The 24,790-nt window shown below is 57.1% G+C and overlaps 1 protein-coding gene and 1 non-coding gene across 4 annotated transcripts in view; one reads left to right on the forward strand and one right to left on the reverse strand.

Moving 5' to 3' along the window:
- Positions 1-219: 219 nt before the first annotated feature.
- Positions 220-24,790, reverse strand: part of PLPP4 (phospholipid phosphatase 4) — a 36,000-nt gene continuing 11,429 nt past the window's right edge. The window contains exons 2-7 of one of the 3 annotated variants that reach the window (XM_059661945.1): positions 24,251-24,359; positions 20,752-20,842; positions 14,640-14,703; positions 12,666-12,755; positions 2,625-2,795; positions 220-613 (exon numbers count right to left, since the gene is read on the reverse strand). In XM_059661945.1, coding sequence (XP_059517928.1) covers positions 463-613; positions 2,625-2,795; positions 12,666-12,755; positions 14,640-14,703; positions 20,752-20,842; positions 24,251-24,359 — 676 coding nt within the window. In that variant the 3' untranslated portion in view covers positions 220-462. Of the gene's footprint in view, positions 614-2,624; positions 2,796-12,665; positions 12,791-14,639; positions 14,704-20,751; positions 20,843-24,250; positions 24,360-24,790 lie in introns of those variants that run through there. The other 2 variants (XM_059661944.1, XM_059661946.1) reach the window with 2 other exon arrangements.
- Positions 22,383-22,507, forward strand: LOC132215038 (small nucleolar RNA SNORA38). The gene has a single exon (XR_009448406.1). It is a non-coding gene; the product is annotated as a small nucleolar RNA SNORA38 (small nucleolar RNA).

Raw genomic sequence — 24,790 nt, forward strand, 5'->3', positions numbered from 1 at the left:
CTGTGGGGTCAGTGGGTCTTCAGGAGACGGGCTTGGCCCCGGGGCCACGACGCAAGGCCGAGCGTGAGGCCACAGCACCACCCCCCGCGCCCCTCGCCTGTGAAACCCGCGCACCTGCCACGACCCCGCCTCCTGTCTTCCACGTGGGAGGTTTATTATGTTTCACAACCACGAAAACACAGGGAGTGGCCGCGCACCCCCACCCCAGCCTCGTCCTCGTCCCCATCCCGGGTGGTCCCCTGTCCTTCCTCTGCGAATCCAAGAAAGTGGAAGGTCGACAGCTGAAGTGGCGGGAGCCGACGGCGACACGGAGGCAGGAGGACTGAGGAACACGGGTGGGAACACGGCAGGAACCTCGCGTGTGACGACGTCGGTGGGAGAGGTGCCAGCTCACGTCCACCTCCTGAGCCTGGTCACACGGGGCCCTCGGTGGCGCCCTCCGGGGGCAGGCTGGGCGCGCTGTCAGCCGCCGGCAGCTCCTCCTTCTTCAGCGAGGCCGGCCCCCGGAGGCTGACGTAGGGTGTGTGACAAGCCGTGTTGGCCAGAGGCGGGTAGTGCTGCCGGTAGCAGATGTAGGCGAACAGGAGGCCGATGACGCCGCCCACGAACGAGTCTGGGCAGGAGAGAGCACACGCGGGAGGGTGACGATGGCGAGCCCTTCAGATGGGGCCACGCGTGTCTCCCGGGGGCACGTGCTCCAGGAGCCGCTCGCTGGCTGGGCCCCGACAGCCTCCAGGGAGAGAAACTGCACCAGAGGAATAACCTGGAGGCTCTGCAGACTGTCCTAGACCTTAAACATCCCTTCAGAATGTGTCCTGGAGCCCGGCCGGCGCGGCTCCGTGGTTGAGCATTGACCCGTGAACCGAACCGGGAGGTCAGGGTTCGATTCCCAGTCAGGGCACAGGCCCAGGTCGTGGGCTCGATCCCCAGCGTGGGGTGTGCAGGAGGCAGCGATCGATGCCTCCCTCTATCCCTCTCCCCTCCTCTCTGAGGGTCAATGCCTTACCTCATCCTTAGCTCAGAATGTCATGTACACCTCATCTTACCTTTCTGTCTCTGAATCTCCATGTATGTGGGGCCTCTAACTCTCCCATGTATGTGGGTCTCCCATACATATGTAATTAAACGTGGTCATTTTCTCACGTTAATCTGCCTCACGCTGGTTTAATCACTAGACCCGAGAAAGGAACCTAGAATGGCAGAGGAACATTCCTTCCTCCCCCACAGGCGCCGGGGGCAGGGCTGGGCTGCAGGGGTCACTGTTCCCTCTCAGTCTCACCCTCCCCTCCTACCTCGGTGGCTACTAACCAGGGCTGAGCGTCCCTGATGCATTGCTTGCCCTTCTGCCGTCCACACAGCAGGCTGACCCCCGGCCTCACATTCCTCTGAGCCTCCACGCAGGTCTTACATGACACCTGCCACGAGGGACAAGTGCCGTCTGCGGGGGCACCACTGGGGTGGCCTGGCCAGGCTGGACCAGGGGAGTGCCGCCGAGGACGCCACCCGCAGGCGCCACCAGGGGTTGTGAGAAATGGAGGCAGGGAGGCCCCCGCAGGCTTCCAGCCAAAGAAGGAGAGGCTTAGCCACTTGAGAGACGGAAGGCAGGCCCATCTGGCCCCCGAGGGGCGGTGTCTGTGATCCCACAGGATGTAAGTCGGCCAGGCTCCCCGTGTGGGCCCGAGCAGGTCTCCCATTCCCTTCCGGGCTCAGGTGAACCCTCTGCTCGAGCCGGGGCCCCACTGGCTCCCAGGCTACTGTCTGTGCATCTCTTTAGACCCCACACCCACCACTCAGTGCCTGGTAGGGAGGCATCGCAATGATCCAGGCAACAAGCAACAGAGGTTTGCACTGGACGGGGAAGGGAACGTTGATTCTGGAAATGTTTAGGACACAGAACCAGGAAGAGAAACCAGGGAAAACCACGGGGAGCAGAGAGGAGTATCCCCTGGACGAGCCGTCCGCTGCCCATGGACTGGGGAGCGGCATGAGACCCCGAGCAAGGCCTGGGAGACGATGGCTGTTTATGGGACTGAACTGTCATCGGGAAGCCAGAGGAACTTTGCAAGAGGAACTCCCACACTGGGCACAGCTACTCAAATCGAAATAGAAATGGATTCATAAAACTCTCATCATATTCATGTTAACGGATGTCTACAGGGAGCCGCCTCGGGCTTTGCTGATGCCCGTGGGCTACACACGAGTTCTCGTCAAGATGGATGGCCCCGCCCACGGTCGCTGGGCAGCTCAGTCACCACAGAAAAGCAACAACTCATCTATCTCCGTCAGGCCGCTGGCTGCCCGCCCCCCCCCCCCGCCCCCCCGACCTCCGCGGCAGCCCCAGGCTCCGGGTTGGTCCCTTCTCCAGCTGCAAACCTGAGCCTCCTTGGTTACCCTAATAGATGAGCGTGGGATGAACACAGCTCCCTACGCCTTGGCACTGCTGCTTCCTAACGAGTGACGAGGGAAAGACAGAGCTGAGGGCTGTGCGGCTGGGGTTTCCCCGGCCCTTCCTGCTGCCTCACCACCCCTGGCACAAACCCTGGAAGAGGTGAGAAGGGCGTCCCACAGGCCTGGGCTGCAGGAGGAGCAGCACCTGGGCAGAGGAGGAGCAGGGGAGGGCTCACCTTGCCAGTGGTGCTTGTAGTCGCACATGCGGGACAGCGCGATCATCATGGCGCAGTACAGGGGCAGGATCGCGGCGCACAGCCGCCAGCTCTTCCCCCGCCCGCTCTCTGTGAAGCAGTGCAGCTTGCCGGCCAGGTAGAACGTGGTGAAGCCCAGGCCTGAAAAGGCAACTGCCGAAGAGAAACAGCAGGGTTACCTGGCAGGTGGTGAGTGGCAGGGATGCAGAGCACCAGGCACCTGTCTGCCATCCTGCTCTCCCCCAGGCTGGCACTGGCGCCATCTAGGCAACCTGTGCTCTGCTAGAACTAGGCTGGTATGAAGCTCTCAACCATGAGAATGCCCTCCCAGGCTTGCATGTGACCAAATCTATTCTATTTTATCCATCCATTCATCCACCCATCCACCCACCCATCCACCCACCCATCCATCCATCATCCATTCATCCATCATCCATTCATCCACCCATCCACCCACCCATCCATCCATCCATCCATCCATCCATCATCCATTCATCCACCCATCCATCATCCATTCATCCACCCATCCACCCACCCATCCATCCACCCATCCATCCATCTATCATCCATTCATCCATCCATCCATCTAACCATCCATCCACCCACCCATCCATCCATCCATCATCCATTCATCCATCCACCCACCCATCCATCCATCCATCTATCCATCATCCATTCATCCACCCATCCCTCATCCATTCATCCACCCATCCACCCACCCATCCACCCACCCATCCATCCACCCATCCATCATCCATTCATCCACCCATCCACCCATCCATCATCCATTCATCCATCCATCCACCCATCCAACCATTCATCCACCCATCCATCATCCATTCATCCACCTATCCACCATCCATTCATCCACATATCCATCATCCATCCATCCATGCATGCATGCATCCATCCATCCATTCATCCACCCATCCATCATCCATTCATCCACCCATCCACCCAGCCATTCATCCACCCATCCATCATCCATTCATCCATCCATCCACCCATCCATCCATTCATCCACCCATCCATCATCCATTCATCCACCTATCCACCATCCATCCATCCATCCATCCATCATCCATTCATCCACCTATCCATCCATCCATCCATCCATCCATCCATCCATCCATCCTGTTGAGGAGCATGGGCTCCTGAGACACACCAAGCAGGTGTGGCACTCAGCTCTGCCATTTACAACCGTGAGCTCCCCCTCGAGGCCTCAGTTAGCACACCATTCACAGAGTGGCCCTGGGGGTTAGTCTATGAGAAATTGTAAATTGCCAGCACAGTGCTTGGGACCTATTGACCAAGCTCCTCACATTGCTGACTGCAGTAACCACCGCTGTGCACAGCCTCAGGTCTGGAAAGTTCCATCCTGACAGAGAAGCCTTTGCAAGGGCTGCCGTGCAATCTGTGCTCCTGAGTTATGTAACTGCAATGCTTGCTTAGAGAGAATTCCAGAGCCAGGTTCTCAAGATCTCATCATTCTGAGGCCCTGGGGGCTCTCAGCAGATGCAGAATGATCCCAGCTGGTAAAATAAACAAACTTGAAGGCTCCTGAGATGAATCAGAGATATCTTCCCCATCCCACTCTGCAGAACGCCCGAAGCTCTCGATGAGATGAGAGGGACAGACAGCCAGGAGGCCAGGCCTGCTTTTCTCCAAGATTCTTCAGAAACAAATTTCACTTTCGGAACCTGTTTTCATGCCCCGTGGCCCCAAATCCCTTAATATGGTCAGTTTCTCAATTATAGTTTTAATTTCACAGTTTCTCAATCCATAGTTTAGCCCAGCTAACAGGCTTGTTCTGTTTTCCCTTTTTATGACAAGCTCTATTCACTAGTATTCTAGGATATTAAGGGATTTCACTTTCAACAAGAGGGTGAAAGAAGACGGTTACAAATCTGAGAAGGTGGGGCTACGGTGCATCTACAGGTGAAACCATTCAACGGAGCAACCAGGCAAGGCAGTGATTTCTTCCTCATGAAACAAACACAAGTTCATTAGCATCCGATGTAGCGACCCAGTCAGAGTTCAAGTTTCAAGGAAAAATCTTGATGAAAACTGCAGAGTAGACTCAGCCTGCACAGTAACTTTTCAAAAAAAATCTCGCTTCTCTAAACGCTCAGCCATGAGACACTTGTGCTCTGATGTAGGAAACAAAGACTGTCTGTGCTGGGTTGAAGAGAATTCTCAAAATCCTTGAAACCTTCTGAATCTCACACCAATAATTCCTTTAAAATGTGTTTTAAAGACAAGAGTTCATTGCAATTATTGGTGGCAATAATTCAACAACCTAAAAAAATATCAATTAATCCAACTAGATAATTTAGGGGAAATGATTTGGGTCCTGATGTAATTTAATAGGTCCATTTTATGGATGAGAAATAGAGGCTCAGATAGTCAAATTACTAGTATTTACTGAAGGTTAATGCTGCCCTTAAAAAAATGAATTGCCCGGCCGGTGTGGCTCAGTGGGTGAGCATCTACCATGAACCAAGAGGTTGCTGATTCGATTCACAGTCTGGGCACGTGCCCGGTTGTGGATCCTTCCCTAGCAGGGGGCATGCATAAGGCAGCTGATCGATGATGTTTCTCTCTCTCATTGCGGCTTCTATCTATCTCTCTCCCTTCCCTTCTCACTAAAAATCAATAAAAACGTATTTTTAAAAAACCACCAACAACTGTGAATTATTTCTAAACAGAAAAGAAAAAAATCATAGGATTCCTTGGCAGAATGCAGTCACAGGACTGCTAACTGCGCATTTGTTTTTTATACCCCTGTAGGTGCATGGCCATCAGAATTGGGTTCATACAGAGGGAAGAGCAGCTTCATTCAATCCATGGAGCTGAATGAACACACGTGACTGGCTGTTAGGTATCCCTGCAACAGGCCAAAGACATACATGGCCACAGAAGGTCATGCCCTTCATCCCCTGCTCTAGGCAGGGCGACGCTTAAGCTACCTGAGCCACGTGAGATTTCCATCTCAGAATGGAAATGATGGTGCAGTCTTGTTTGAGAATGAGCAAAGGGGAAAAGGAACTAAATGCTGGTCATTAGCCTGAAAGCAAATATCAGAGGCAAGAACTGCAAACAGAAAAAAAAGCAGACAATAAACTCCTTCTGTGACACCAGTTTGCATCTTCAAAGAGGACTTTGTTCTGGGAAAAAATAATCCCACCTGGGCACAACGCACAAAGGCGCTGAGGAAGCATGAGGAACAGGGGAGAACGGGCTTTGGGGGGAGAAGGTGGTGCCCTTTGGTCAACCCTGTGGTCCTGGGAGTGGGCAAGGCCTTGCCCGGGAGGATTAGGACTTTGAAATGACAGAGCCACTCTGCCCCCTCCCTTCACCCTGCACTACTCAATGAAAAATTCTTATTAGATGCTACTCCTTACCCTAGAGAGAGTTACGAACGGTCACCAAGATGGGAAGCAGCTTCAATCCCCAGGACAACCTTTGCGTTTCCCCGTCTTGATGATGTGCCACAATGATCAGAAACATAAATACAAGAACAAGGCTTCAGAAGGGAGGAATTACCCTGTTCCCTATCACCGTTAGGGGAGCTACCGAGAGCCTGAGCAGGATTACATAAAGATAACATTTTTATGAAAAATAATTGCATTTTACTTCCAAAGGCCTTAGTAGAACATAAAAGTGATGGCAAGATTCGAATGGCAATGCACACGTTCGAGAAACAACTACGAAGACAGCAGCCCTTTATGTACCCTCTCCTGGGGGTGCAGGGACCTCAGGAGTCCTTGAAACAGTAATGACCGACACTGCCCAGCCACCAGCTGAGGAGATGGCCTCAAAGGCACCTGCCTTTTGTGAGCTGTTGTACCACCTGCACTTTGGTTTGTTAGGAAAAAACAACCCTCCTGATCAGACCCCCGGCCGCCTTGACTGGGGACTTGAGCCCACACAGGAGGGAAGGTGTGAGATAACAACCATCTATTGGTCTCTGCCCTCGGTTCCTGGCAGAGAGCTCCTAAAACCTAAGTGATACGAGCACTGGGAACAGCTTTTATCCAAATGAGGCGACTGTGGCTGGGTGCCTGGGTGTGTCCTGAATGGAGGCCGGTCACCGGAAGACCAGGTGATGAGAAGCTTGGAGTTTCAGCCCATCCCCCATTCTCCAGAGCGGGGGAGGGGCTGGGAGCAAAATGAAGACTTAATCAGCCTCCGTGATGAAGCCTCAATAGAAATCCCCCCGGCCCGTGTTCATTGCAACGTTATTCACGGTGGCCAAGACATGGAAGCAGCCAACGTGTCCTGCAGTGGAGGACTGGCTTCCCCACCCACACTCATGTGGCCTTGGGCAGATCCCTGACCTGTGGTCTCACCGGCAACATGGGATCAATGGGAATGTCCACTCAGCGTGTTTTCCTGAGGATTAAGACGAGCTTGTGGACGACCGGGTGCTTCCCCGGAACATCGCAGACGCTCCGTCCAGGGCTGGAGGAGGCGCTGGGTGATGTCAGAGGCGACCTACTCTTCACTGTATATTGACCTCCCCCTTCCCCATGTATCCTAACGCAGAGAGCAGGTAACAGTAACTGGGTCTCGAGAGCCCGATGTCTGGCCCCCTCACATTCAGCTCCGCCGGCTTCCGGCTTCCGAGTCTGCTGGAGCGGAGCGGGTGGCTGCCAGGCGGGAGCCGATGGGGTGAGTGCAGGGACAGCCTGTGAAACGCAGTGCAGGGAGCGGGGGCCACCGGCTCTCTCCTCCTGCAGCCTGATGCCTGCACCCCCCTCCATTCAGGGGCGCCTGCACCCCCCTCCATTCAGGGGCGCCTGCACCCCCCTCCATTTAGGGGTGCTCTGCCTGCTCTGCCTCCGTGAGCAGCAGGAGAGAGCCAGGGCCCTGCTCCCTGCGCTGCATTTCACAGGCTGTCCCTGCACCAGCTCCTTGGCCCCCGCCTGGCACTGCCCCTCGGGCAGACTCGGAAGCCCGGAAGCCGGCGGAGCTGACAGCCTTCCAATCACTGAGCAAACCCTCCCCGTGGGGAATGAGGCTCAGGGGACGGCAGGTCATGGTTTCAGTCAATTCTGTGTGTTTGTTTTAAAGAAAAAGCAGCCGCCGCAGCAGCCACTCGTCAGTTCAGTCCACACGCCCACTGGCCCGCCAGCCAGGAGCTCTCCTGGGAATGAGCACGGTGGGCGCATGGGGAGCCCCAGAAGGGGGGGGGGGCGACTCCTCAATGCCAACGACGAGGGAACGCGATGGAAAGTGTGAACACCCTGTGACCCAGTCAGAGTCCGACTTCCCTGGGGAGAGGGGGATGCAGCGCCCTGATCTCGGCTTCAGTGTTTCACTCGTTAGAGCAAGAGGCTGTGATCCTGTGAAAGGCCATGGAGTCGAGGCAGCCAAGGGCCTGAGTCCAGAGCAGTGGTTCTCAACCTTCCTAATGCTGTGGCCCCTTAACACAGCTCCTCATGTTGTGGTGACCCCCAATTTCATGGTTACAAATTGACCATAATAAAAGCATAGTGACTCATCACAAAAACAATATGTAATTATATACGTGTTTTCCGATGGTCTTAGGCGACCCCTGTGAAAGGGTCGTTCTACTGCCAAAGTGGTCGCGACCCACAGGTTGAGAACCGCTGCTCTAGAGGAAGATGACTTTATTCCCTAACTCAATGCAAGGTTTTGTCCAAAACGAAGAACCTGACCTGCCAGGATCTAGACAAATAGGCGAACGTCACAAGACACACAATCCTCGAAAAACAGCGACCATCCACATCTCCACGGGGCTAGGAGGTTAAGGATTCTACCGTAAAGGTGTTCTTTCGACAAACATGTATTCACTCCCTGCTACAGAGCTGGCCAGGTATGACGCTCAGCTGAACAAGGAGACAGGCTTGGTTCGTGGCTTTAGCAGAAGTGGGAACAGAAGTGATTACAAACCGTGAGGATGTCAGGAAAGGAGCAGACTCTCGGAGGAGAAGCTGGAGGGGACCGGGAGGCATCGCGGTGTATAAAGTCGGGAGGTGGACGGAGCGGGAGTCACAGGGCATTGGCGAGAGCGTCCCGGCAGGAAACAGCTTTGGAGGAGAGCAGGGCAACCGGGAGCTCTCGGAAGCCAGCGTCCTGACCCTGGTTAAGTGCTGGGTCTATGGCCCGGCTGGCGTGGCTCAGTGGTTGAGAGCTGACCTATGAACCAGGAGGTTGAGGTCAGGGTTCGATTCCCAGTTAGGGCACATGCCTGGGTTGTGGGCTCGATCTCCAGTAGGGGGCATGCAGGAGGCAGCCGATCAATGGTTCTCTCTCATCACTGACGTTTCTCTCTCGCCCTCTCCCTTCCTCTCTGAAATGAGGTGGAGGAAGGGAGAAACTTCTTCCCGTGAGTGTGAGCTGGAATGCCGCCTCGTGCCCCTGGACTGGGACCCTCGCCATCAGCACCTGGTTCTTGGGCCTTGAACCCAAACTGGAACTTACCCCCAGCTCTCCTGCTCCCCCCCCCCCCCCACTCCGGTCTACAGACGGCAGATCCCGGGACATCTCAGCCTCCATAATTACACAAATTATTTATTAAACGTCCTCACAGTGAATCTCATTAGCTACACCATTGGTTCTGCTTCTCAGGAGAACCCGGACTCACACGGAGAGAAAACTCAACTCACTCCAGCCTGGCTGGGGAGCCCCAGACTAGATTCCCGGTGGATTATTCAAGAAGCTGCTCGGCCGCTCCGAGGGACGCTCAGCCCAGTCTCAAGGCCGGAGCTCCGGAGGAGCCGCCAGGCGTCGGGGGCCTCCACGCGAGAGGACGGAAGAGGAAGACCGCACGTGTGCACCTGGGCGTCGGAAGGCGGCCCAGGTCCAAGTGTCATTCCCAGGAAGGGTTTACACGCGAAGCTGAAGGACAGCCAAGCCTCCGTCCAGCGGCCTTCGCCCTGCACTGCCTCGACCCCCTCCCCTGGCAGAGTGAGGAAACGGTACGTTCCAGGGACCCGCAGGCCCGCTCACCACCACAGGGCTCTGGAGCCCCCCGCACCTCCACCTTGGCGTCTACAGGCAAGAACGAGCCGGGGAGCAGTGGGAGCCACAAGGTGCTGGTGCCGCAGATGCTGAGTGTCCCTGGGACCGGGGATGCCCCTCACTCCGCTGGGGCAGGTCCGGGGCAGTGGGTCCTGTTGGTCCTGACTCCCCGAGGTGACCCAGCCCTGCCACCCACACCCCCGACTCGGCTGGGGAGAGAGCGGTATCGTGTCCTCCGGGATTTCGCCTCCTGACGAAGCTGGGCCCAGCTACCCCTGAAGTGACTCTGATTTCCCAAGCAGCCAGCAGGCGGGAGAGGCAGCCCAGGCCCTCGGAGGCGTGAGGAGCGAGACGGGAGGGAGACGGCGGCTGGAGACCCCGAGGGCCATTACTCAGGGATGTTTCTGAGTTTTATGCAGAAGGGAAAGGAAGGGCACATCTTTCTGAGGACGCGCACACCAGGTACGGGTCAGAGAAGCACAAAGAAAGGCCGTATGTCCCTACGGCTGCGCCAGCTGAGGTCGGGCACCCACTCAGGGCTTGGACACTTTCCAGAGGAGGGTTTTCTGAAACACTGTTGGCTCATGATTGATCGATCAATTGATTGATGGATTGATTTCTCTCCTTCCTTTCACCCACTCATCAATCCATGAATCTACCCGTATCCCAAAAGATGTCTATTGCAGAGGACATGTGGCGATGTGCGCTTTCACTTTCAGAATGCACGTAACATCCTGAACGAGCGATCTTTGGGCCCAAATTGGAAGCCTGAGCTGAAAGCCGAAGGTCTGAAACAGCCAGAGGGAACCCACACAATGTGGCCCATGGGGGTGAGGAGGGGCTCATGGGTCAACGCTCAACCACTGAGCCACGCGGCCGGGCCTGATGCATCTTGTTTAGTGTTGTGTCCCCAGGGCCTGGCACCGCGTCCGGCATGAAGCCCTTCAGTGAATATGACAGAGCGAACGCGCAGGACAGCTGGAACCTCGGCTCTGACAACAAACAGCAACACGGACAACGGCATCCATTTAAAGGGCCACACCAAGTACCGGACATACGGGGGGATCAAGTAAGACAGTGCACCCGAACGCTTAGGAACGGCGGGTGCTGCAGGAACGCTGGGGTCAGCATCACTTATCCCCGTGGTCGGCAAACTGCGGCTCGCGAGCCACACGCGGCTCTTTGGCCCCTTGAATGCGGCTCTTCCACAAAATACCACATGCGGGCGCGCACGTGAAGTGCGATTGAAACTTCCTGGCCCATGCGCAGAAGTCGGTATTTTGTGGAAGAGCCACCCTGAAGGGGCCAAAGAGCCGCATGTGGCTCCCGAGCCGCGGTTTGCTGACCACTGGCTTATCCCAACCCTCACCCACAGGAACAGGCGTCATCTCCCCACTTACCACAGGGAGGTTGTCACAGAGCTGATGCCAGGCAGGGCCGGGCACTGCCACCCTTCCAAGTCCCATTCTCTCCACCACACCTCCCTGCACCCCTCTCTCCAATACACCTCCCTGCACCCCTCTCTCCACACCTCCCTGCACCCCTCTCTCCAGCACACCTCCCTGCACCCCTCTCTCCAGCACACCTCCCTGAACCCCTCTCTCCAACACACCTCCCTGCACCCCTCTCTCCACACCTCCCTGCACCCCTCTCTCCAGCACACCTCCCTGCACCCCTCTCTCCACCACACCTCCCTGCACCCCTCTCTCCAGCACATGTCCCTGCACCCCTCTCTCCACCACACCTCCCTGCACCCCTCTCTCCAGCACACCTCCCTGCACCTTATTCACACTATTTAGTCTTGGCCTTAAGGCTGGTCCCAGCTGGAACATCTATAATAGATCACACATTGTGTGGAGGTACACATGTGTACATATGTGTGGTACAGACACACACACACAGACACAGACACACACACAGAGAGACATACACACACACACACACAGACACACACAGAGAGACATACACACAGACACACACACAGACACACACAGAGACATACACACACAGACACACACAGACACACACACAGACACACACACAGAGACATACACACACAGACACACACAGACACACACAGACACACACACACAGACACACACAGAGACACACACAGACACACACACACAGACACACACACAGACACACACACAGACACACACAGAGACATACACACACAGACACACACGCACACACACAGACACACACACAGAGACACACAGACACAGACACACACACAGAGAGACATACACAAACACAGACACACACACACACAGACACACAGACACACACACACAGAGACATACACACACAGACATACACACACAGACACACACGCACACACACAGACACACACAGAGAGACACACAGACACAGACACACACACAGAGAGACATACACAAACACAGACACACACACACACACAGACACACAGACACACACACACAGAGACATACACACACACAGACACACAGACACACACACAGAGAGACATACACAAACACAGACACACACACACACACAGAGAGACATACACACACAGAGACACACAGACACACACACAGAGAGACATACACAAACACAGACACACACAGACACACACAGACACACACACAGACACACACACACAGACACACACACAGACACACACAGACACACACAGACACACACAGAGACACACACACAGACACACACAGACACACACACACACAGACACACACACACACATTACCGTCTCCGAGGGAATAAACTCGAGAGAACCCTGAGCTACAAGGCGGCGGCCCAGTGAGCACGTCCAGCGCCTGAGTCCCACGGACACGGGTGAAGGTCACGTGTTACACCTGCCGGGCTCGCAGCAGCAGCACCAACGTTTCTAAACGCTGGAGCCCCGTCCACCCCTTGTCCCTCCAGCGGAAGGTCCTGTTTGTGAGCCGACGCCCCCCACAGTGAGGACAGTGAACCGCGCCCAACACTCCCGGCCCTCGCCGTCCCCGTGTCCGACCCCGAGGGCGACCGTGTCCCGCGGGCACTTACAGGAGGAGTGGATGCTGGGGAAGCTCTTGCGGCCCTCGGACACCAGCTCGGGGTCCCCCGTGCAGTGCATCTCCGCGTTCATCACCCCATCTGGAAAGCAGCGGTGGAAGAAATCGGGGCGCGGTCTACAAAAGACACCACGGACACAGTCCATATAAACGCTGCCGTCACAACGCGCCCGAGCTGACCCCGCCGGGTCCTCCGGCCACACCCAGCTCCTCCCACCACACTCCACCCCCCTCCTTCCCCCCCTAGCCACACCCCAGCCCCACCAGCCACACCCCAGCCCCTCCGGCCACACCCCAGCCCCACCAGCCACACCCCAGCCCCCCCGGCCACACCCCAGCCCCACCAGCCACACCCCAGCCCCCCCGGCCACACCCCAGCCCCACCAGCCACACCCCAGCTCCGCCCTGGGCCCCACACACAGGACAGAGAGGGTAGAGCTTAGGCCTCGGGTCAGAGAGACCCCCCTGGACTCCTGCTCTGCCGCCTACGAGTGTCCTGACCTTGGGAAGGCCAAGTGCCTCCTGAGCCTGTTTCCACGTCTGTCAAGGGGCGGCCACTACCTACAAAGTGAGGCCTGAGGGGCAGGGGTTCAGGAGGAACCTCCCTCAGCGCTGCTGAGGTCAGTGCCCCACTCGCCCAGGCCCTGCACTGAGGCTGCGTCAGGATCCAGGACTCAGGGCGGCTCCTGTCGCTTCACTGCGACTCTGAGTGGCCGGCGGCCCCTCCGCAGACAGCAGGTCTCAGCGACCCCCGAGAGGACCCCGAAGGTCGCGGTCCATGAGCGAGTACCCGCCAGCAGTGTGGTGGGAGGGCCCGGGCGCCCTGCCACAGCCTCAGCCCAGCTCAGCCTGGGGACCAGATGGTGCTGAGCGCACACCTGTGCGGTCCCGGATCCCGTGACAACCCTGCGGCAGCCCCTGGGGCATCTTCACTTTACAGGTGCAGAACGCAGGCTCCGAAAGGGAACACCCCTCCAGGTCACACACAGGCAGCTCCGAACCCCGCCCCCATGGGCTCCTGCACCCACCACCTCACCCTGCCTTTCCGCCTCGTTCCAGTGAGGGTTTTCTCCCAGGTGTGCGATGGCCGATGGCCAACCACCTCTCATCGAGTCAACCCAGTAACGCCACCGTGGGCACAGCTGCAAACACAGGGCCCCTTTTCGCACGCATCGGGGCACCGCTCATACAGTGGCTCACGGACACCCCCAGCGCTAGGAGGTAGGCCCCAGTAATCATCAATAATAGCCAATAATCAATGTCAGTCCTCTCTCAGAGGTCCGAACCACAGCCTCCGAGAGCCCAGGCCTGAGAACCAGCAGTTCAGCAGGCCCTGGCAGCTCTAAGCAGGGGCTGCTTGTGGGCGCAGCAGCCCAGGTCATGGACCGCCTGCCCGACGGGGTCCCTTCCCTGCCCCCTCGGAGCCCGGCCCGCACCTGCCCAGGTGGGTGGTCAGTAAAGGCCGAGGTGCTGGGAGGGGAGACCACCTGCCTGAGGCCAACAGCTGGTCAGGGCCCAGGCAGGTCTCGAATTCAAGCCTTTTGACTGTTCTCTAGAGACCGGCCCTCCCAGGCAGGCGGGGAGAAGGCACGACACGGAGAAGAGAAATCACTTCCCAGGAGGGTCAGAGCATCGCGGATGCCGATCCACCCTTGTATCCCGAGGGAACAACAGAGGGTGACCTCACGGATTCCGGAGGCAAAACCGACGCGCGGCCGGGAGTGGGTGGAGCACAGGACGGACTGGGGAGTCGGTGGATCCCTCTTACTACTGCCCGCCCGCTTCCTGAGACAGGGGCTCGGAATTCGAAGGGGAGGAAAGATTGTGCTGAGGACACAACCCAGGACAGCGTCTGAGGGAACCAGGAGAGCCGGCATCTGCCTCGTGCTGCGTCCTACCCGCGGCCACAGTGCCTGCACAGGGGGCCTTGGGCGCCCGTCACCAGCAGTTTCCTTGGGGGACTCACCTGCCCACGATGAGCTTAATGGTGTTTGTGCAGACGCCGTTCAGAGCGAGAGCCAAGGACACGGCTACAGGACAAAACCAACAGACAGAAAAGTCACCGGCTGGTCTCAAGTCGAAGTCATCACCCACATCACAAAACACTGTTTCATCTCTGGCTGTAGGAAGACGAGCCAACAGCTTTAAAAACAGGACATTTGGGTGGCGAGTAAAATGTGATTAGGACAGGACTTTGGAGAGCAACTCGAAAAATCCCGAGTCCTGCGCTGGAGATCGATCTCCTCCTCGACTGAATGCCCAGCATCGCAGAGGGGCCGTCACGGGCAGGTGTAAGGCTGCTCCGGCAGTTTCCTTGGCTGGAAGCGAGAAACATGAACTCATTTCCTCCTGCAGCCTTCTAAGTTACAGTTCTCATGAGAATGTCCTTCTGCAAATGAGGACACTCCCATTTGGCAATTCTCCTTTTTATTTTATTAAACTTATTGGGGTGACGTTGGTTAATATGGTCATAGAGGTTTCGGGTACGGACTGCTGGGTCGTGTGGCAGCTCTATTCAGGTTTCTGAGGGACTCCGTGCTGTTGGCAGAGGGGCTGCACATCTCCCTTCCCACCAGCAGTGGATGGACCAGGGTTCCCTGTTCTCCACAACCTTGCTATTACCTGTCTTGTTCTAGCAGGTGTGAGGTTGTAGTTTTGATGTACATTCCCCTGATTGCTAGTGAGGTTGGACATCTCTTCATACATCGATAGGCTATTTGTATGTCTTCCTGGGAGAGGTGTCTGCTCAGGGCCTATGGCCGTTTTTTAAAATCGTTATTTTGGAAGTAGTACATATGTTCCCTTTATTCCCCATTGACCTCTGCCAGCCTGCGCCCGCCCCGCCCCCTCCCAGGCCTTCACCGCCCCGTTGTCTGCACCCCCAGGTTATGCGTCCATGCACACAAGTTCTTTGTTGGCCCGCCCGATGGCCGTTCTTTTCTGGGTTGTCTGACTGGTGTTGTTCTTTGAGCTCTTGATATACTTTGGATACTAAACCTTTGTCGGGGCTCCTGTTTGCAAATACCATCTCCCATTTGGCCACTGCTTCTTGTTTTGTTGTCGGTTCTGTTTGCTGTGCAGAAGCGTTTCAGTTTGATAGCGGCAACTACCTCCTGTCCTGTCGACCTGTCTCCTGCCAACAGCTGCCCATCTGCTATCCAGCAGGCGCTGTGTCTGAGGTGAGGAGTCCCACGACCTGGTGGGTTCTGAGAAAGTTGGCCTGAAGCACCAGGAATTCCGGATACTTCGTCTAAAATACACAGCAGGGGGCTCTCCCAGCTCCAAAGGACTTTGATGCGTGAGGGACAGGCCATCCGAGGATGCGCGTGACGGAGTCAGGGAGCTTCCCCGTGTTCATTGCGACCTCACACGTGACGAGTCCGTGTGACGAGCTCGGATGCCGTGCACACGGAGAGCCCTCGGGCGCCGTCCCCTGCTTCGCTGAGCGATGACGCACGGAGCTGCCCTTCCCTCTGGCAAATACGAAGGACTCAACGGGAGCCAAGATTCGCGTGGGGACATTTTCAGGAAAGAGCTGTTCACGGTCATCAGGGAACGAGCCTGTTGTCCTACGAGCAGAGAGTTTGGAGTGGCCAGGGGGCACCGCGGGCACAGGGACGAGCTGGAGAAAGCCGCCGGCCTTTTTAAAATGTTTGTGTTCGGCTGGGGTGACATCGGTCAATGAAATTATAAAGGTTTCAGGTGCACATCTGTGTGCCGCACGGAGTGTTCACCACCCAAAGTCTAGTGTCTTCCCATTTACTCCCCGTTTGCCTCTTCTACCCCCGCCTTCCCTCTGGTACTCACTGCACTGCTGTGTCTACCAGTTTTATTTATTTTTTGCTCAACCCCGTCACCTTTTTCACCCAACCCCCTCCCCTCTGACAGCTGTCAGGCTGCTCTCGGTATCTATGCGCCTGTTCATTTGTCTATTTTGTTCATTAGATCCCACATGAGTGAGACTCTGTGGTGCTTGTCTTTCTCTGACTGACTGCCTTCATTTCGCATAATGCTCTCCAGGTGCATCCATGCTGTTGTAAAGGTAAGATTTCCTTTTTTACAGCTGAGGAATCTATCACCTCACACCTGTCAGGATGGCATCATCAATAAATCAACCAACATTAAGCGTTGGCAACGATGTGGAGAAAAGGGAACCCTCATGTACTATTGGTAGGGCTGCCGACTGGTGCAGCCAGCGTGGAAAACTATGGATTTCTCTCAAAAAATTAAAAATGAAACAGTAGCCCTGGCCGATTTGGCTCAGTGGGTAGAGCATCAGCCCGGGGACTGAAGGGTCTCGTGTTCGATTCCGGCCAAGGGCACTTACCTCTCGGCTGCAGGCTTGATCCCCGGCCCTGGCCAGGGTGCATGTAGGAGGCAACCAATCAATGTGTCTCTCACACCGATGTTTCTCTCTGTGTTTCTCCCTCTCCCTTCCATTTTCTCCAAAAAATCAATGAAAAAATATCCTCGGGTGAAGACTAACAAAACCCAAAAATTAAAGAAAAAAAGAAAAAGAAACAGCATGACCCAGTGATCCCACTTCTGGGAATATATCCAAAGAAACGCAAACACCTCTTGGAAAGAATGTGTGCACCCCATGCTCACTGCAGCCTTAGTTACAACAGCCAGGACCTGGAAGCAGCCCACGTGCCATCAGCGGGCGAGTGGACGAGCAGCTGTGGTGCACGTGCACATGGAGACCCACCTGCTGGTAACAAGTCGTGGGAGCAGAGAGAACGGAGCAGCCGGTTCCAATGGACTCCTTTGTCAGAGGGAGGTTTACTACCCGAGTGTGGGGGGGGCTGCGTATCTCAAAGGCGGGGGGGGGGGTGCGGGGAGGAGGGGGAGGGGCCACAGGTGGCTCAGCCGTGTGGTCCTACCACTTAGACACCATGCCTGCGAGGGGGGCGCAGAAATGGAACCGAGAGGGGGAAGCTCTGATTGCATCCACGTGCACAGACCCTCCTCCCTAAACGCTGGCCTCCCTGCCCTCGCAAGCTCGGGGCCTGCTGGAAGGTCTCCTTGGCAGAGAAGGGATCCCTGGGCTGTCTTCATGCCGCTTGTCCCGGAGCCATGACCACGGGCAGGCTGTGAGGACCCCCGGACATGACTGGGTCTCCCCCACACCCTGGTCCGCGGGCGCCCCGCTGTTCTCCAGCCGGTCTGACTTCCCACCTGGTCCTGGCCTGGCCTCTCGCACAGACAAAGTCTCCGGAAGAAGCATCACCAGCTGAGCTGCCGGTGCCTCAGGGAACTTCAAGGGGAGGTGTCAATCGGAACCCCACACGCCCGGCCTCTGCACCCCTGGGCTCGCCCTGCACAGAGCAGGTCTTTGAGAGACCCAAGGAGCCGAGCTGGAAACTGCGTGTCACGTCCGGACGGCCGGCAGCTTCACTCCTGACCGAAGCCCGAAGGAGAGAAGAGGGGGGTCTGGGGTGACAATATCGAGGGCGGACAGCATCTCCCCATGAAAGCAATGGTGAGCTACTTGCTGCCAGAACCACAGCCTGACTCCTCACTCTGGAAGTGACCGGACCGGTGATCATTTCCATCTGGACAGCACCCGAGGGCATCAGCACGGGCCGCTCCCCGACAGACACCAGAGGAAGACAGCCGAGTTCAGAGGCAGGAAATGAGTGACCTGATCCGAGAGCTTCCTGACTGATGACAACCCTGGTGTGAGGGTCTGGTGTGAGGGCTGGTCGACAGCACCCCACAGCACTGCGGGCTCGAGAGGTCAGCCAGCAACCAGACTGTCTGCTGACAAGTTCCAAGCCACGTGGTGAGCTGGCCGGCAAGAGGCCTGAACAGAGGGCACTTGCTGACTAATGAGCGTCCCAGAGGCTCCGAGGCCGCTGGTCACTTTCGTTGCTGCTGGGGAGTGAGCACCCCTTCCAGACGGGGTTCTCGCCACAAGGACAGTGTTCTCTGCCTGTGTCCCTTGAAGCCTGAAGCTGCGTGGGCCCAGCCTCACTCCTCTGGTCCAGCAGTGATGCAGAGGTAGCCACTGGACACGCAGGGCAGGGGAGCGCATGGCGTCCCGTCTGTGGAAGGTGCCCGAGGAAAGGGGCCTGGGCACGAAGCCCCTCCCTGGAAAGTCCTCAATTCCAGACGCTGGGAGGCTGCACCTAGTCTCTGTCCTCGCTTTTTAAATATGTTTTTATTGATCTCAGAGAGGAAGGGGGAGGGAGAGAGAGGAACATCCGTGATGAGAGGGAATCATGGATCAGCTGCCTCCCGCACGCCCCCCACTGGGGATCAAGCTCACAACCTGGGCCTGGGCCCCGACTGGGAATGGAACTGTGACCTCCTGGTTCGTAGGTTGACGCTCAAGCTCTGAGCCAGCCGGCCGGGCCGGTCCTCGCTTTGTAAAGCTCCCCCCCACACACACACCCCGTTCCTAAGGCTTCCGAAAAGCAGGGCTTTTAAAGCGTGAGGCTCGCCATCATTTCTCCAGGGCAGGCTCTCATCTGTTAGGCCACCAGGACCCCGATGCCTCCCCCTTCTCTGTTGATGTGTAGGAGGCGGGTCTGGGTGCGAGTTCGAAATGCGGCCTCAGGAAGACTCACCGAGAGTGAAAAAGCCCGGAGAAAGCCACGGGCTCCTTGCTGCCGTCGCCACAGCCAGACCTCAGGAGCCGCCGGCAAATTACCATGAAGTCCTTCCCCACAGTCACAGGTCTTGGGGTCTCAGACCAGAGGGGAGATGAAGAAACAGTGAGGGCAAGGGGTGGGGATGCAGACGGGTCCGCCACTGTGGCAGACAGTCTGGAATTTGCTCAAAAATTAAACATGGAACTGCCCTCTGACCCAGCGACTTCCCTTCTGGGACGATATCCTGGAATCTGAAACCCCATCAGAGCGAACATGTGCGCCCCATGCTCATCGCAGCACCATGTACAAGAGCTGAGATCTGGAAACAGCCGAGTGCCCGTCAGCAGACGCGTGGGTAAGAGCTGTGGGAGAGTCACACCATGGAATGCTGTGCAGCTGCGAAGAGGAGGATCCCTTACCCTTGGGGGCAGCCTGCAGGGACCTGGGGAGCATGACGCTGAGTGAAATACGCCAGTGAGAGAAAGACAAGTGTCCCAGGATCTCACTCGTATGTGGAATCTAATGAACAACATAAACTGATGAACAAAAGTAGATCCAAAGAAGCATGGAACAGACTGATGAATCTCACGGGAAGGCAGGGGTGGGTGGGGGGCATGAAAAGAGATTAACTAAAGAATTTATGTGCATCTATGCCTAACCCACAGACACAGACAATAGTGTGGTGAAGGCCTGGGAGGGGAGGGGGAGTGGGGTGGGGTAGAAGGGGTCAATGGGGGTGGGGGGAGAATCTGCAATACTTTCAAGAATAAAGATAATTTTTTAAAGTGAGGGGAAGGGATTTCCAGGTCAACTGAGAAGACCCCCAACAGGACATCCTGGGACCACAGTGCTACCCATCCTGACCCAGCCCCGGCCACTCGGGCCACGTGTGGGAGGGGCTCCAGTGCCCTGGCTGGAAAAGCCGACCTCTCCAGCACCAGCCTCGGAAACTGGGCCGTGTCACCACCAAACCCGAAACCACAGATGAGCAGCCCGGGACCTCGCCTGGCCTAGGGGAGGAAGGGGGAGGCATCCGCAGGCTGGCCCGAGATCACGACTTCTATGGCCAGGCCCGAGACACCATGGAGCCAGGGAATCTGGGGGTGTGGACGCGGTGATTTCTGAGCTGCCTGTGACATGGGCCTATTCGCCACAATGTGAGCTGGACAGGCAGCGATGACAAAGTTTCAGGTTCATTTTCTTTCGCCACCAAGAGCTGCCCTGCCCTGAGCCCAGGCAAACGGTCTTGAGGGAGGCGGACGCTACTGTTCAGCACAACGGACAGCAGACACGGACTGAGGGGAGGCGCTGCCGCTTCCACCTGTACCCTGGACCTTCCCGGGCTCACAACACTTGGTCTTGCTCCTCCCAAGCTTGACTTGACCGAGAGAAAGTTAACTGGGAGCAACTGAGGCTTTCTTAAACCCAGTGATCTAATTCAGTCCTGACCCACCCCCTAAACCAGAACCGTGGATACTCTACCTAGGAAGGCTTCCTTAATTTCAGTCTTGTCTGTTCGCCGGATAATTTTCACCACACAGATCACAGCCAGGGGCGTGAGGAAAGAAATGGCCTGGAAGGGAGAACAGACAGTCCCTGTGAGGACAGTGGTGGGCCATCGGAGGCTGATGGGGCATCAGGGCCAGTGGCTGATCGACCATCAGGGTCAGTGGCTGATCGACCATCAGGGTCAGTGGCTGATGGGTCATCAGGGCCAGTGGCTAATGGATCATCAGGGTCAGTGGCTGATCGACCATCAGGGCCAGTGACTGATCGACCATCAGGGCCAGTGGCTGGTGGGTCATCAGGGCCAGGGGCTGGTGGGTCATCAGGGCCAGGGGCTGGTGGGTCATCAGGGCCAGTGGCTGGTGGGTCATCAGGGCCAGTGACTGATTGGCTGATTGACCATCAGGGCCAGGGGCTGATCGGGCTCCCTGGTGGATGATGACTGAACTCCTGACCCCACCCGAGGAGGAGGTAGACTGCAGACTCCGGACGCTTGAACTGAGGGCTGATTGCAGGTTGTAACTGATGTGTAATTGCCGGAGCCGTGTTTAAAGTGGCGGCTTTTCAAACAAAGGACGAGTCTGTAATTATGACAACTCGTCTTTGCCAGGAAGCCCCTCACGTCCTCCCTGCCGCAGGTGGGGGAGCCCCCTCTCCCCCCAGCTCTCCGGCCACACGAGAGCCCGTGGGGCTTGCTCGGCGTCCATCATTCATTCCCCTCTTGTTCTGCTGAGCACTCGTCTCCGCACGGCAGAGACCAGCCCGTGAGCAGGAACGTTTTCTCTTCCTTCCCTGTCCTGCCCGGACCCACAGCACGGACGTCGGGGAGCACTTTAATGAGCAGGAGGTGGGATTCGGGTGCAAACAACTCCCTGCAGAACCCGCTGTGAGGAGGAGCTCTGCCCAGGCGTGGAGTCCCTTCTCCTCACCACGGTCGGGCCCCTTTGGCCCCCTTGGAACTCCGTGATGAGGCTGAGGACACAGCTGGTGGGAGCGGCCAGGCTCTGAGGGCAGGTGGTCTGCCTCCCCCCCTGGTCTACAATGAGGAAGAGGGGCTTCCTAACAGGACAAAGCATGGCCAGAAGGTACGTTTGTCCGGACAGAATTCATCCATACGAACAGGCTCTGCCACCGCCTCCAACCAGAGCTCAGAACATGGTGTGTGTGGGGGGGGGGGGAAGATTGGGAACTGTCTGCGGAGACCGTCCATGAGACCTGAGAACCCCTCTATGCTCACTGCTCCTTTCTGACCACGAGTGGGAGCAAGAGCCCTCTTACCGGCTGTGGCCTTGAATGACTTGGCTGTTTACACCTCAAATAAGGTCTTGCCCCCTGGAGGGCATTCAGGAGAAGGGCCCAGGTCTGCGGCAGCTGCTGGAAGAGACTCAGAGGGCAGCTGAGCAGCAGGGCCTGCCCCGGGGCCTCTCTAGAGGGACAGGAGGACACTCATCCTGGGGCATCTGGACGTCTGGGACGGTCCCACCAGGCCCGGAGCTCTCAAGCCTGTCTCTGCCGGTCCCTCTAGCACGCGCCCAGGTCAGGCTGGACTCGTCTCCACTGCTCTGATGCTGGTGACAGACCACTGGGCGTTTAAACAGCGGTGACTACCCTCCTGCAAAGGCCTGTCTGTGGTTCCCTGTCTTTGGACATAAGAATTAGAGGCAAAGAAATGTGGACTTGGGGGTGTGGAGCCAGCTTGCTCTGCAGGCTCAAGACCAACCACCCCACACAGAATAAGTAAATACACAAGCAAACAGCGGTGGCTTAGGGCACGCTCACTAAGTCCAAAGTTAGAGTCAAGGTCAAGATGTCCTTGGCTCCTCGCTCCTCTCACATTAGGCACCGCACAGGCCTCCACTCCCCCCCGAGACAGCAAACAGCCCTGCCAGGACCCACAGTCACACCTTAAACATGAGAACAGCACACAACTGAAGACAGCCTTGCAGGACAATCCGGATGACGCACCCAGTCAGACAGAAACAAGACCCAGAAACGGACACCAGCTGGGACTCTCCCCAAGAGGCTCAGAATCTGAGCAGGAGTTTGCCCGATTGGGAGGCGAGGGCACACCCGGGAGATGGGGGCACACCCGGGAGGTTGGGGCACACCCGGGAGACCCACCGCTCAGGCTCGTGGCTCAATGGCCACGGGGCGTCTCAGCACTGCCCCCTGCCTCAGTTCTCCTGCTCTGCACCCAGAAATCTGTAGCATTTGTATCTAGACTTTGAAACAATCCATTGCTCACGTAAGCCCAGGACACAGCCACACGTCTCTCACATTACCCCACACGAACACGCATCTCTAAACTATGTTTCACAGCACATGAAACTTGAAGACTGGGGGGGGGGTACATGATAAAGAGAAGCTCCCCCATGAAAGGCACACAGTAAACTACTCAGACACCCAGCTCCTTTATTTCTAGGATTCGTAGATTTGACTTAGAGCCAAAATGGAGAAGTCGCATTTTAACGCTCAAGTGTTAGGTAGTGATCTCCTCACAGCCACCCTAATTTTTACTTCCTCTGAGATGGATGAAAATCCAGCTTATTTTCCAGCAGAAAAGCAATGATTAAAAAGCGATGAAAATAAGACTTGACTGCTCACTAGTCATCGCTAATGAACAGGAGTTCCTCCGTAAAATCAGGGGATTTCTTTCAAAATGCAACGTTTCCCACGTGTCCAGGAAAGCTTTGGAACCAGGGCTCCGTCCCCAGAGGCACCAGGGCTGGCAAAGAGCAGTCCCTTCCTTCTGAGGCTGCCACCCAGTCCCGTCATCGCTGCATGACTGGGGGCTCATCTCCCTACAGCCCGGCCCGGGCACCAGCCAGGAGCCCTGACCCAGTCCCCGCCCCAGGGCAGCCTCGCTGAGGGGGCTCAGATGGGGCTCCCGGCCCTGCCACTCACTCGCTGGAATGCAGTTCTGCATCTGCAACCGTGGAAATAAAGACCCTCCTTCCACGGGGTGTGGGCGGGACGCGCTGAGACCATCTTCCCGCAGTTACCAAGGGCCTGCGGGAGGGAGTCTCAGAGGGTGCGGCTGCCGTGGGGCAGGCGACGTACACACATCCCAGCGGATCCCCCGTGATGTGGGCGCTGGCCCACTTATTCCAGAAGCCGAGACCCAGGCACTACCCAGGGGTGGAGTCACACTGGCTGCCTCGCCGGTGGCGGACAGCTGACCAGCTGAAACCAGTGGCGAAGACCTCAGCTTCTCTTCGAAGCAGGTGGAGCTGCAGTTTCCGGCCGATTTCACTGTGAATACTGGGGACAGCTCAGCGCAGCTCAGGGCGGCAGGCCCCTCCTCCCAGCGCCCGCCATCACTCCTCACGCGAGCCGGCAGCGCCAGCAGCGCCCGCCACGATTTGGTTTTGAACTTGAACCTGATGGACTGCTCACCGTCTCCAGGGGGTTAGAGAAGCTGAAGGAGAAACTCATTTGGGAGACAGGCCGAGCCGGCGGGAGACCTGGTACTTACAAACATGAGGCGGGTGGGGATGTTGTCCGACTGCACCAGGGGGTTCTTGTACAGCCAGATCTCCTCCGGCTGGATCACCCTCTGGAACGGGTCCAGAAACTCAGTAAAACTGAAACAGCAAAGAAAGATGCGTGAGGGCCGAGCGCCTGGCTGCTGTCTTACTTCTGGGAGGACCAGCCCAGCCTCCACCCCCTCAGAGAGCACCAGCCCTCACCCCACGCCCAGGGAGGACCAGTCCACCCCTCACACCCCAGGGGACCAGCCCACCCTTCACACCCCACGAGAGGACCAATCCTCACACCCCACGGGAGGACCAATCCTCACACCCCACGGGAGGACCAGCCCTCACCCCACCCCCAGGGGACCAGCCTCCTCCCACCCCAGGGGAGGACCAGCCCACAGAGAAGAGGAAGGATGACGCTGCCCTGGCTGGTGGCTCTCAGCCCCGACCAACCGGGGAAAGACGGAAAGAACGACAGGGTTGGTGGCATCTTCCCTCGCCACCTGCCAGCTGGACGGATTCTGGGCATGAGAACAGCT

The sequence above is a fragment of the Myotis daubentonii genome, chromosome 13, assembly GCF_963259705.1.
Source record: "Myotis daubentonii chromosome 13, mMyoDau2.1, whole genome shotgun sequence".
Taxonomy (NCBI): domain Eukaryota; kingdom Metazoa; phylum Chordata; class Mammalia; order Chiroptera; family Vespertilionidae; genus Myotis; species Myotis daubentonii.